General features: G+C 42.8%; 1 protein-coding gene across 6 annotated transcripts in view; it reads left to right on the top strand.

The window, feature by feature from the left end:
- Window positions 1-487: 487 nt before the first annotated feature.
- Window positions 488-14,485, top strand: part of PTPRM (protein tyrosine phosphatase receptor type M) — an 839,861-nt gene continuing 825,863 nt past the window's right edge. For 4 of the 6 annotated variants that reach the window (XM_036244601.1, XM_036244600.1, XM_036244605.1 and 1 more), the window contains exon 1: window positions 661-1,047. In XM_036244601.1, coding sequence (XP_036100494.1) covers window positions 975-1,047 — 73 coding nt within the window. In that variant the 5' untranslated portion in view covers window positions 661-974. Of the gene's footprint in view, window positions 1,048-14,485 lie in introns of all 6 variants that reach the window. The other 2 variants (XM_036244603.1, XM_036244602.1) reach the window with 1 other exon arrangement.

Raw genomic sequence — 14,485 nt, 5'->3', positions numbered from 1 at the left:
CAGCCGCCGGGCGAGCGAGCCCTGCGACTAGGGTGGAGCTGGCCTTGTTCGGTAACACTGGCGTCCGGCGCGGGGACTGAGCTGCCTCGCCGCGCTCGCGGGGCTGCAGGCCGCTGGTCCCGCTCGCCGCTCTCACAAACTACTAGCCGCTCCCGACGCGGGACAAACTTCTGGCTGAGGCGCAGCTCCTCGCCCGGTCAGCCACCAGAGGAGACGCGTCTGGGGCCAGGAGGGGCACTGGGTGGAAAGCCTTCTCGCCGAACCTCTACACTCGGTGACGCCGCATCCGCGGCGGCGGCGGCGGCGGCGGCGGCGGCGGCGGCGGCGGCGGCCGCCCCTCGCCCAGCTCCCTCCCAGAAGCGCCGCTGCTGCCCTGCGCCCGGTCGCGGGCCGGTGGGGCTGGGCGCTCACGCCCTCTAGCGGACCGCGGCGGCGGCTGGCGGCCGTGACGTGGGCTCTCCCTTCAGCCGGCCTGTGGGGCACCGCCAGTCAGTCAGGGAGCAAGAGCCCCGCGCGGAGCCGGCGCGGGCTCGGCCACTAGCGCACCGCCTCCCGGGGGCTGGGCTCGGGGCTGCCAGAGGAGAGGCAGCGGGCAGGACGCGCGCGGCCACGGCCACGGCCACGGCTTGCAGCTCGGGTCCGGGGCACGGAAGGAGAACGTCGGCGGGTGCAGCCGCCGGAACGGAGGGCGGATTTTGGCTCGGCGGACGCGCCCTCCGCTCCCTTTCGCAGCAGCGCCAAGCGCCTAGTACGGGTCAGCAGCGGCTGGGGAGGAGGACCCAAGACCTTCTCCCCTGGCCCTGAGAGGCCCTGGAGTTCGGACTTCTGCAACTGTTGGCACTTTGGGAGACGGTTCTGTTTTTGGTTGTTTACCCTTTTCTTCCAGCCGCCTTAAACCCAAAGCTCCGGTCCGCCCTCCGCCCTTGCGCGCCCACCCACCGCCGCCGGGGAGCGGCCGGCGCGCACTCTGCAACATGAGGAGACTTGGGACTTGCCTGGCGACTTTGGCCGGACTTTTGCTAACTGCAGCAGGGGAGGCATTTTCAGGTAAGCGGGGCTACTTTGGCCGTCGCCTGGGGCAGTTCCCCGGGTTGGAGAATCTTAGGCAGTCGGCGCGTACAGGGAGTGGGCGCGGCGGGCAGGCAGCGCGCCTACCGGTTTGCGGGCGCCGGGTGAAGGGCCGGCGGGGAGGGCGGGCACCTGGAACTCGAGCTGGCGGAGCGGACAAGCCCCGAGCACTAGCCCGAGGGCCAGGACCCACATCTTGGTCCCCGCTTCTCTTTGGCCTGGGCTCGTGCTCTGGGAGGGCGGCCACCACTCCGAGTCCCCAGCCGGTTCCAAAAGGAACAGCCGAAAACTTTGCCTGAAGTTCGGTGCTGCAGCCGCCGGGCCGCCGGGCGTAGGCGCTGCGCGGTCCTGCGGCCCCCGAGCTGCAGGCAGGCGGGATCTCCGTTGCTCAGCTGCGCCCGCGGCGATCGTCCCAACCCGGCAGCAGCTCCAGGGACTTTGATGGTCGCCCAGCACCCTGCCCTTCCTGCAGCCGCCTCCGACCGGTCGTCCCGGGTGACCAGAGATCGCCCCGGCGGTCGCGTGGCAGCTCCGGAAAGTCAAGGCGGGCGTTCCTGGTCGGTCTCAGCGGGAGGACACGGCGGCCCGGAGGGAGTGGCGGGGGGGCCCCAGGCCTCCAGCCGCTGCGGCCCTGCACTCGCCGGACTCCCCTTTCCCACCCTTGGCCCTCAGCGGAGTGCCAGTGGCCTGAGGCAACTTGTTAGCCCCTCCGCGCTGCCCAGGGGGTCCCAGGTGGGCAGGAAAGGGACTGGCAGTGCGTGCGAGTGTGTGTGTGCGAGTGAGCGCGCGCGTGTGACGGCTTGCGCGCGCGGGGCGTTCCGAGCCCGAGGAGCCCCGCGTGGAGGAGAGGACCTGTGGAGGCGAGGACCAGGTCCAGCGAGGGGCCGAACTTCACACGGTGTCACAGGGATTACCTCTCTATGTACGGTGGTATCTGGAGCACATGCGTGGATGGACAGCAAATGCACATTTGCACACTTTCTCATATGTATGAGTTTCAGTAAGGTCCAGATACAGTGGTGGCACTGGGCTTCTTGTTTTCTTTTCATAAAAGCCCACTATTTGACCCTAAACGGGATGCAAAGTAGGTTTCCATTCTGAAGGAATGAATAAATTAGATCCTTTATTTTATTTTTGGAAATTTGATGGAGACTTACAGGCAGCAGTAAACGCATACTTGAAACACTGAAAGTGACATTTGGCTCTCCGGCCTGTGGAGACATACTTTTTTTCTCTAACTTGGAGTCCGAGGTACATACAGGCACTAAAGGTTGTCTCCAGGTGTTGCTGAGCTGCAGGACCCTTGACCAGTTAGTGGCAGAGGTGAAGTTGAGCTTGTAGTTAGTTGGCTGATTGGCTCAGCGCTGTGAAACTCAAACCATCATCTTCAATAGAGAAATACCCTTTTCCTAACTTTAACATTTACTTAACTGTCTAGCAATTGCAATTGCTCCAGAGGATTTAACAAAATGATACACTGTTGCTTGATATAAAATTGATGGAGATTTTGGTTTGTGTTTTTTCTTATTAGTGAAATATGGAGTAGACTCGTCAGTTTTAGGCTTTACAACTCATTAGTATTAGAAGGCAAGTGTGAGGACCTTAGGACTATAACTCCCTGTCTGGGATTTGTTTAAAGTTAAGGTGTGTCAAATAGCGTTTGGATGGATTTTTAAGTAATATGCAAGAGAATGGAAACAAATATTTATGTAGCTTATTTACACAGTTAGGTCCTCATCATTAAAAAAACAATTTTTAGCCTGGTTAGTACGGACCTGTGTCTATTTAAATTATCAGTCAAACCAAAAGAGGCATTTACTAAAATTTAGCCAGATTTTTTTCTCAGAGGAAATACATCATTCAGTTTGTTTGAGTTGTCATATCATTACTTGAAGTGTGCTTTCTTTTTATTTGGAAAGCCAGAATTATCTTAGTATATATGTGGGTAAAGGGAGAATGAAGGACAGTATCTGAGAAATTGCTTAGAAATGTTGAAATTTAAAAATTTGAAGTTGGCAAATTTTGTGTGTGCAAGGATCAGATATGTTGCAGCACATTACCTTTTATTTTCTCTTTCTCTACTTTGCATTTTAGGTAGTACAGATATGAGGTACTTAATGCTTTGGGAAAGTCAGGTTTTTTGTATGTTGAGAAAGTTAATTGTGATATTATGAGTGACACCGAAACATTTCTTTTGGAAATTATATTAATTGGCTCTTTTTCACCTGACACGGGAATCATTTTTAAGGATAGAGAAGCTAGATTGTAAGCTTCTTGAGGGCAAAGTCATTTTTTTCCCTCTTGCTTCTCCATAAAACACTTAGCATAGAGCCCTAGACCTAACAGGCATTCATTATTTGTTGAATCAGTTACTAATGTGAATCCTGATCAATTGCAAACATTCAAAGGAAGTGAATTGGCTGACACAAAAGGGAGGGAGAGAAGTAAGTGATTGTTAGAAATTCGAATTGACTTGCATTTTTCCTTTATATGAAATGAACATTTTCCTCAGGGGTCCTCTTTAGGCCACCCAAAGGACTAAATCATGAGGTTTTATGTAATCAGTGGAAGTATTTTTTGTGTAACTAAGGTTTACACACAAAGTACTTTGCTCTTCCCCTTATGCAGTACTTCTCATTCTCATATCCTCTTTTGGAATTTATGAGATTGTTAATTAATCATTTCTGGAAGCGTAGTACATGTAATGTGGATACCAGACATCAGAAATAGATTGCTAAACTTACTGTAAGAAAAGAATTAGGCTTTTGGTCCATGAGAACTTTATTTACTATAAACATCCAGTTTTAAAAATTACTATCTGCTTTGATAATTTTTAATTTGTTAGGCAGAATATTAGAGGCTCACTTTCTGCCTTCTAGGCCTTTAATGATCATTAAAAATAATTTTTGTAACAAGACATACAAGCTGTGAGGAAAAAGTTAAATCATTTTACTTATGCTTGAAATTCTTTTCCATAGTGAGAAGCCAAACAGCTGGCAAGTCATTTCTCTTTAACCCAGTTTCTCAAAAAGCCAAGTTGTAATATATATTATACAACGAAGTGTTTTGTTTTATATTGTAGTAGGACTGATGTGTTAAGTTCTGTTAAGCAATCTTTGGTCTGCAGAAATAGAAATATAAAAAGATTGGGCCCTTTGTTTTACCACAGTATTTGGAATAGATTAAACCTTAACATGCCCATATGAATTTGGGGCTCTTTTAAAAAAGTATATATTTTTTTCTTTATTGATTTTAGAGAGAGAGGAAAGGAGAGGGAGAGAGAGATGGAAAGATCGTTGAGCAAGAACATCCATCGCCGCTTCCTGCACATCCCCTGTTGGGGATTTGGCCCACAATCTGGGCATGTGCCCTGACCAGGAATTGAACCAGTGACCTCTTGGTACATGGGTCGATGCTTAACCAATGAGCCACACCGGCCAGGCAAGAATTTGGAACTCTTGTTGAGAAACTCATTTTTCAGAATTTGCTTTTAAAGACATTTGTGGGGAAATAGTCAAATTTAGCTAGTAGTATTATATCAAAGCTTAATTTCTTAGTTTTGGTAATTCTGTGTTTATGTTAGATGTAAACATTTGGGAAAGGCAGGTAAAGTATGTACTTAAAATCTTTGTACTATTTTTCCAACTTTTCTATAAGTCTAAAATTATTTAAAAATACAAAAATTTAACATATTTAAATTTACTAAAGGTGGGGATAGATCTTTTTCACTGTTTGACTTTTTCAGGTAAGTAGAGTCATGACATTTTACATTTTTATGGTGTTTTAACTAGATTGATAATTGATGTGATGAAAATACTCAAAATTGAAATCAGTGAGCATGAAAGAAATATGCCAAGAAATTTCTATAACATTTTTAGTGTTATGTGTATGTAAAGAAGTATTGCTTGAGTCCAATAAATTGTTCTGATCTGGAAAATTAAAGGATTTTTAGTCTCTCCTGTTTTCAAAGGGTTAGTTTAAAGTTTTTAGAAGAGAAATTACTTACATATAGTGATATATGAATAAGTGAATATGTATAACTAGAGTAATTCTAAATGAACTTAATGAACAAGTAATTTGTATCATGTGTTCAGATTATATTAACCCTATATGAATCAAGCATAATCTTTAGTTTGGGGAAAAGTAACTTTTAATATTTAGTAGTTCTGTGAGAATTCTATAAAAGTTGATGAATTTTTAAAAAATTTTCATAGTTCCATTGCAATACATGCCAGGAATCAGTAGGTTGTGTATATCCATTTTGGTAGAGGAACTCTTTTGGATTAAGTATTGTTTCCTTTCAGTGAATGTTATTATCTCAGTATCCTAAGACATAGTTTTCAGTTTTGAGGGTCAGACATTTTAATAAGTAATTATATACTTTTCAACAGTATAGTGTTTTTCAGAAGAGTGGGGTCCACTATGCTTTTAACTTTAAGATTCTTCTCTTTGAAATCCAACTTTCCCACAAACTTCCTTACAGTTTCATGTCTTAGTGTACTTATTATCTTTAAGAATCAACATATTAAGATTATTTTATAAGTGAGAGAAAGTTTAATTACTAAAGTTTTTCAAAATCACTAATGAAAAATTTAAAAGAGATACAAAATAATAGAAATTTCCCACCATAGGAAAATTCAGCTTCTCGGGTTTCTAAAATACTGCTGTGGTTTTCAGTTTAGTCATTAGAAAGCCTGAGTGTACACTGTAGCTCCAAACAACTAGAGAGAAAAATAAGTAGGGCTGGTGTTGGGTGGGGAGTAGGAAAGCTTTAGTCATCAACCTTGGTAGTCTGTAGTGTCCCCCACCATTGGTGGGGCGGCTGGCAAGGCCAGGGCATAATTAAGGGGTGAGACTGTGAGAGAAAAATAAAAAGAAATAGGCATGAGAAGGAAAGGGTTGTGTGCTCAGGTGTAAGCAATGCAACTTCTAGAGATCCTAGCAGGGGAGGGTCGCTGTCCTTACACTCTCTTGGCTTTTAAGGGTGGAGGGTGATCAAAAGAGTGACAAAATGTGCAGGTAGATCAAGCGGTTATTCTGAACCTCAGCAGCTTCAGTGGCTTTGGGGAGGGCCTGGTTGTATTGAGCCAGTGTTGGCAGCAAACTTTGTTTAAACTTAGTGTGCCCCAGGATCATCTGGAGAGTGGTCCTTCCCAACGTTGATTCTGTGGTGAGCCATGGTGATTCTGAAGTGGAAGGTCCCTGGAGGGTCCCACGGCGTCCCCAGATAACCCTGGTTTGTGGCTGCATTTTTAAGAAATGTTCTAAAGAGTAGTTCTCAAAGTGTTGACCTTAGACCAGCAGCAATAACATCTGGGAACATGTTAAGCATGTAGACTCTGGGGCCACACCCAGACCTACTGTATCAGAAACTCTGGGCTGGCTGGCAGCAGTCTGTTGGAACAGCCTTTCAGGGGATCCTGATACTTGCTGAAGTATGATAACTACTGTTCCAAAAGCACTGGGATCCTCATCCTGCATTTTCAGCCTCACTTGGCAAGAGCTGAAAGAGAACCAGGGGTGAAGATGTAATTCACATTCATGCACTTGTTAGCCTGTTGATGAACACTGCCAAAATTGTGAACAGGCTGATGTAGATTGTTGGGTGAGTCAGCCAGCGCGACATTTCAAATAATAGTCGTATCTGGGAAGATATGAGATCCAGTCAGTTGTAAAAAAAAGTTTTCTATAATTTTGCTTACCACGATATAAAGTTTTAATTAAATTTTGCTGTGATGATTAGCCATTGGAAATTTTTCTGGGTTGACATTGTGGATAGAAGACATTTGTTGGCTTGTTGTAATAAGCACAGAGCCCAGTGTGCCTATTAAAATAATGCCTTTAATTCAATTAAATATGTATTGAGCACTTACTTTTTGTAAGGCCCCTTTTGGGTGAGGGAGCATTGGAGTGGCAATGAACAAAGGTAAGAAAGGAGTTACCATCCTTTGAAAAGTCATTCATCTGTTAAAATTTCAAAATTTGCTGAAATGGAAAAGAAACAAGGACTTTCTTAGTAGAGAACTGGGAATTAACATACATAAAATTTGGAATTGTAATGTGGAAATGTGAAACTTTGTCTTTGGAAGTGAATTCAACTTTCAAACAGAAAATGAAATGTTTTCATTATATATCTCTTTAAAGTATCGACAATGTGTATCCTAAAATAAAGTCTTGTTTTTCTGTTATTCACAAAAGACAATCATTGCATCTCTGTCATTTAACCTTTAAGGCAAAAAAGAGTGATTGTGATGTCATTTAACTGATTTTTCTTGAAAATGTTGTCACCAGACTTTGAGAGAATCAGTGGCAGAGTGCTTTTCACAAGGCAGCCCAGCCTTCTGCTTCCTGATCCTGCTGCTGCCATCCAGATCCACAGCTGATCACTAGGTGTAGCTGCATCCCTAACCCCACCTGCCTGAGCCTGAAGGCCCAGCCTTCCTTGTGGCAGGCTTCCTGGACTCACAGCTGAAGGAAGGCATGCTGTTTAGTGGACCTTCATCTTCCTGTGCGTGTTTCTCTGACTCTTTATTGTAAAATTAAATTCTTTAGTGGAAGTTGTAGCTCCATTAGTAGTAGTTGTAGTTTAGTTTGTTGTTCAAACACCAACCCCAAGAATATTTTAGACTCGTGATAATTTTCCTCATTTTTTTTTCTCCCTTTGGCGGTAAGATATGTTGCTGCTATTCTATATATAGCAGTAGAACTAGAAGAAGTAGTGTGTATCTGCCAACTAAGTAAGAGTTCACAGTCACCTTTGGGGCCTTCTGGATCAGGCCTTTTGTAGTAGACCAGAAAAGGCAGTGGAGTGAATGGCCATGTGAAGGTGTGTAACATTCATATGAAGTAGCTCGTGTACTGTGCTTATATCTATCTGCAAGATTACTTCTACAACACTGTCAGTTTTGGTATATAAATCAGGAAGTCATTAAAATTTGCGTGGAAATCTGATTCAGTTAGTTTGCCTGCTTATAACTCAGAAGACCAATTAATCATTAAAAACTTTCATATGAAGCACAAGTGTTGGGCCCTGAGTTGAAAGCAAGGAGAGGTTGGAGGATGTGCTCTAAGAGGAAATATCACTTACCTTAGAACTTGGGCAAGTGGGGGAGGGGCATAACAGCAAAGACCGAAGAGCAATGATTGCAGGATGTACAGGAGAGAGTGAATGACAGTAGAGTTGTCAGAGACTTGTTAAAATGGATAAGACTTTAGAATCTCCCTTGAAGGAAAAGGCCACCGTTTAAAAGAATGATTCATTTCATAATACAGCATCCTAAGCAGAAGCACAGCATTTACTTTTTATGGGCTACAAAACGTAAAAGCTTACAGAGCATCAGTTTGTTTTCAGATGGGTGAAGATTCATTTTAATCTTGCATTCCTATTCACTATGCAGGAAGCTGATTTATTGCATACAATGAAAAGAATATGTTTCAGTTTGGGTTACTGAAGCCCCACTAATTCTTCCCTGCTTACAGATTTAAAATCAGAACAGGTCCAAAGGTGGGCTTCTGATAGCTGGTGAAAGGGAACTGGACCGCACCCATTTTACAATTCAGTTTTGATGGATCCTGTTTGATTTCTCTTCTCTGTTGGAGTAGTTTGAGGTACTTAAAATCATGTCATAACCACATGCTTGAAATTGACTCGTTGTTTTCTGTCTAGATACAAATTATAAAGTGGCCTAAAGCATTCCTGTTAAAATAAATGTTGGTAGTGTATAATTCAAATTACTGAACAGTGTTCAGCATGCAGTAATCACTCAGTAAATATTTATTGAATAAATTTATAAATAAATGACTAAATGAAGTTCCCTTGTGGAAGAAAAAATATCAAATTACTTAGGCTTATTGCTGTTTTTTTTTTTTCTATCAAGTTTGACTTTTTTAAACATTTGTAATAACGTTAACCATAGACCCAGGTGGTGGGTTTTGTGTGTGGTACCCTTAGCAGTTTATAGGTGTGTAGAGATTCAGTTGCTATATTTAAGGGAAAAAGTGTTACCTTTTGTTAATTAAATATGTAAAAGTTAACCTGTAATTTTATCATATGTAATAAAAATGTATAAATCAGTTATTGCCAGAAAGTAGAATTTTCATATAATACTGATCACCAAAAAAACCCCCCAAATTTATTATATGGTAGCTTTATCATGACTCTTATGGTGGATTTGATTTAGTCGCTGGTATATTAAAAGAACTATGGTTCACTAGTAAGAAGGTGCCATGACAGGGAATACTAATAGATATTATCTCAGCAGTTCTAATATCTGATACAGAATGAAATTAATTATACCTACACAGAGCTCAGACTTCCCCACATGAACACTGGCTCGCCTTTAGTATAGCTGGCATGCACTTGTTCCTTTCTCATCCAGTGTATACACTTTCAGGTGATGAAACTTAATAAACAGAGGCCACACTGACAACAGTCTCATGAACTGTGGTCTTTGCTTCCTTGGCTTTTGAAATGTGGACCACTGAATGTGGTGCAAGTCTTCACCATTGTTATCTACTGGCATTATGTCATGTGTGTATTTTTATGGGGGTTCTTGCACTACTTTCTCAGGTCTCCAGTTACCATCTTCTTCCTGTTTGTGGTTTGTGTGGCTTTTTAGAGAGTCTGTCTCTTTCTCTCCAGTACTGCTTAGTGGGCAGGGAGCCACTGTGGGCAGCTTGTTGACAGTTCTGTGTTGCTGACTCTCAGAAGGTTTGGAGCAGGGGCCTGCCCCGTTTTCTTTTCTGGAAAAATACCTTGTTGGATTAATTTAAAGACTAAACCAGTGCCATGACGTTAGGAGCCATCTCGAGATGACAGGGCTACATCAGTTCAGTTGTGAGGAAAAGAGGGGATCAGTCTGTTCTGCCATCGTCCGTGTCCATTGTAGGTTTAACTATATGAACTTGCTGTTTTTGTGTCAGAAAGGGTTGGATATTGGCAATTTTATGTGGTTTAAACTAAGAGATCCTTTTCTCGGTCCAAGGCTTTGATGGTTGTGCCCAGAGTCTGTATAGGTGATGTGAATGTAGAGGCAGTTATGACACATGCATGTCATTACTATATGGCCAGTATTATGTTTTAAAAGAAAAACCCTGAAAATATCAAAGTGATTACCTCAGAATTGACACCATGAAAAGGCAGCAGTACTCCGTGCCATGGAAGGTAGTGTGGGCACCTGCATTGGAGTCACCCGAGGCTCTTGTTAAAAATGCGTATTCCTGGCCCCACAGATCTACTGAGTCAGATCTACTGAAATTAGCAGTGACTCAGGATTCCTGTCCTCTGGAGAATTTATTACATTTTTCTCTGGTGTTAAGAAAGCATCTGAGGATCATTACATGAAGTTTTACATACCAAACTATAATCGACTGGAGAGTATTTCTTTTATAAGCACAGGCTTTCTGGTCTCAGAAGAGAATGTGAATTGTGAAACAAGGTATTTTATAAGAACTTATCTGCTTCATACCCATCTTCCAACTTGGTGGCCTCTAGTTAATGTGGTATCAGTTGGGAATTTTTAGCAATTATACTGAAATAATAAATACATTTTAGAACAAAAATAACATTTGGTTTTAGATCTTTTTTTTTTTATCCTCACCTGAGGACATTTTTCGATTTTTTGTTCAGATAGAGTGGGAGGGAGGGGGAGGAAGAGAGAGAGAGAGAGAAACATCTTGATGTGAAAGGGACACATCGAGTGGCTGCCACCTGCACGACCGACCAGGGCCGGGGACAAACTGCAACCGAGGTACATGCCCTTAGCGGGAACCGAACCCGGGTCTCTCCGGACCGCAGGCTGACGCTCTAACTGCTGAGCCAAACTGGCCAGGGCAGGTTTTAGATCTTTAAATTTATAGATATGAGCTGCATTTTGAGATGTCTCATTCAAAGAAGATTATGAGACAAGATGGTATTACGAAGATTATTTTCCAGCACTTATTCCTTTATCTCATGTTCACTGAAACTTATGGATACTGTAGAATTATTGGCTTTAGAGGCCCCATAAGCATGAGCCAAAAACTTAGCATTTTAGTTGTAGTAATTCTTAAAAACTCATAAACCTAAAAATGGACAAGCCAGTCTGTTAAATAAAGCACTTGAAATTTTCACTAGCTCATCATTTTGACTAAGGAAGAAAGGTGCTTGTTGAAATGTCATCTCTGGGAGAGGTGGCTTATTAAGCAATTTGAAATATGACATCCTCAACTAGCTGTCACCTCAATAAGTTGACATCTTTAGATGTTAGATTTCGTATTCGTGAAATAAAGACATTTGATTCAAGGATCTAGGAGGTCTCTCTAGTTACTTAACAAGCATGAGGCTTGTCATCTACTATAACTTAGCTCAAATTAGTTTGTCAGATAGCATGGTATAAGAGAATGAGACCTGGATCAATGGATCATTTTTGATAGATGAGGATAGGAGAAACATTGTCTAGAACATTGGGTTTGATCTGAGAACATGCCTGATATAGCATGAAGTTCCTAGTTAAAAGGTAGTGGGTGTTGAAAGGGTGTCTGAAAGATTTTCGACGCTTCCCACACTTGCCATCGGCTGCCTCTGCACAAAGGAAGATATGCGCAAAGGAAGCTCACTCTTTCCCTTCGTACTTGAGGATGTAGTTGCCATTCACAGATGCCACCAAAGGCTCTGCAGTGACTAGACTGATTAGGCTGTGATTTTCTACTTAAATATTGGCAACATAAATAAAAGCTTTATTTCAGGAACTTAGGATTGATAGTAGTAAGTGAAAACTATGTATTGAGTACTAATTATATGCTGGGTTCAGTGCTGAGAGAATATGATATCCTCACACTTGTTGTTTTCCAGAAGCTAATAAAAGCTTCTGAACAAAACCAGGCCCTCTGGGCATGGGGTAGGTACACTGTGTTATATTTACCTTCCCCATACACAGAGATGCCTTTTACTGATTTATGCTTTTATTTGATACCATCTGCCTGTGTTGAGGTGTGCTTTATGCAAAAGCATTTCAAGTGGAGTGCTGTGTCTTTTGGGAAGATGTTGAGGTTGTTATGCTGAGGTGTGTTATATTATGCAATATCGAGTCTTTATAGTGACCTTCTGGGAAGAAGATTTCCTTTTAGGTCTTAGCTTCAGGAAAAGGTGTGATTCTCCTGTGTAGTTAGTTTCTTCTTGTGGATAAGTGAATTGTATGACCCATCAAGTTTTCCTCTTTATGTTAGCTGTTAGAAAGCCAGGTTCAAATGTGTGTCTGAATAGAACAGAAAAGCTCAGTCAAAGCCAGCCCTCATCAAACAGAGAAATTGTTGGCTCTTGAAGTAACAGAAAAGGCTGTGGGTGGGCATGATGGGTTCCAGGGGCTCAACTTAGTCATCAGGGTTCCAAGTCTTCTTCTCTAAGCAGCTTTTTCTCTATCTGATGTTTCTAAGTCAGTGGTTCTCAACCTGTGGGTCACGACCCTTTTGGGGGTTGAACGACCCTTTCACAGGGGTCGCCTAAGACATAACTGTAGCAAAATTACAGTTATGAAGTAGCAACAAAAATAATTTTATGGTTGGGGGTCACCACAACATGAGGAACTGTATTAAAGGGTTGTGGCATTAGGAAGGTTGAGACCCACTGTGAATAGTTATAGGCTGAATCCTACAGCTCTCAGCCCAGTGGAAAGGGAGATTCTTTCCTGCAACGGTACAAATCACTGCTGCTACTGGTCTCATGGAGTCGGTTCACATCACCTGCTTCTACTTTCACCTCACCCTCTGCCTGGCCCACTCACTGGACCAGGGGTGTGGTGAGCACTCCTGAACCACATGGAATAAGAGTTGGGAAATAGACATTTTTCCATGGAAACGTGGGTCCGCTTACCAGTTGAAGAGAGTGGATGCTGGCTGGGCAGAAAGCAGCAAGATACCCAGAGTGACGATCTGTGCAGTAGAACCTTATTTCTGGTTCTGTTTCCTGGCTTGATTCTGGGTCTCCTCTTCACTTTTCTCACCTTATTCTAATTTACCTTGCTGTATTTTATGTATCATTATAAATGTATTACATCTTCATAGAATTGGATGGTGGTAGCAGAAAATAAATAAGTTCCACATCTTACCATCTAAGTCAGTGTTCTAAAGATGACTTTTTTTTACTTCCTAGTGACACCATGGACACATTCGTAGCTCAGTAAAGGTGAAGAACACAGGAGTGGGCAGATAGTATAGAAGTTGTTAATAGCCCAATTCAGTAGTGATCAGTTTATTTTTAAAGCCTCAGAATCTTTTGGCTAAGGCAAATTTTACGTAGGTAAGAAAGCATAAAGCATAAAAATCTTTTGGTTAAACAAAATATTTATGGGCAGATTTAAAAAATGACTCTCCAAATTGTGAAACAAGGTATAATGGATAGCTATTGCTATGTAACAAACCTTGCAAAACTTGGAGGCTTATAACAACAGCCGTTTACTATTTTTCATGTTTCTATGCAGTAGATCTTGGCTGGGCTCTCTTGGTATTTTGGGGTTGGCTGGCTATAGGTTGGTCTAGGATGGCCTTGCCTGGGACAACTGGGCTCTCCTCCAAGCGGTCCTTCCAATAGGCAGTTTCCAAAGAGAGGGCAGAAGTGTGCCATGCCTCTTGTCCTAATGGGAAGGGCATATTCTTTATTCTTCTGGGCACTTTATTCTTCTGGCCAAAGCCAGTTATGGGCCAGCCTACAATCAATGGTGGGGAAATAGACCTCACTCCTTGCTGTGTGGGGCCACAGCGCCACATTGTGAAGGATACAAAGAGAGGTGAGAAATTGGGTCCCATACAGGGTCTGCTAGAACCCAGTGGCCCTGCTCTGAGATGCCTCTGCTTTGCAGAACACAGTTGGGAAGTCACTGGCAGCATGAAAAAAAAAAAAAAATGAATTTAGGATCGAAAGATCTGCATTTGAGGGCCCACCCTGCCACTGGCTGTCATCTGAGAAGGAAGTTGTTTAAATTCAGTTCCTTATCTGTAAATAAGGTCATTCAGTGGCATTCTGATTCAGAGGTCATATAGGATAACTGACGATAGATAAATAAATAAATAAATAAATAAATAAATAAATAAATAAATAAATAAAACTTTTACAAACTGGTGTGTCTCTAGGTGTATACTCTGAAGGTGATTACAGCCTGATTTAATTTGGGTTTTTTTTCCTTGCTGTGTCATTTATTAGCTGTGAAAGTCTTATTGCCTTTCTGAGGCCAGTTTCTTCATTTGTAAAAAGGAAATGATGTTTATCTCCTTGGTTATCTTATGGAAAACACAGTGCCTCTATGATAGCTGCTGTCATTTTTGGAGCCCTTTGACCATGGAATAACCTGGAGCCATTGCCTTGTGTGTTCCCTTTATGTCTGCAAACTCCGTGGGGTGTGGTTCCCCAGCCCCAGGTTTTCTTCCATATGTAATCAAATTGATA

Source organism: Molossus molossus, unplaced genomic scaffold (genome assembly GCF_014108415.1).
Source record: "Molossus molossus isolate mMolMol1 unplaced genomic scaffold, mMolMol1.p scaffold_m16_p_6, whole genome shotgun sequence".
In the NCBI taxonomy this organism is placed as follows: domain Eukaryota; kingdom Metazoa; phylum Chordata; class Mammalia; order Chiroptera; family Molossidae; genus Molossus; species Molossus molossus.
Note: the sequence above shows the minus strand (reverse complement) of the source record. Positions and strands in the feature narration are given on the sequence as shown.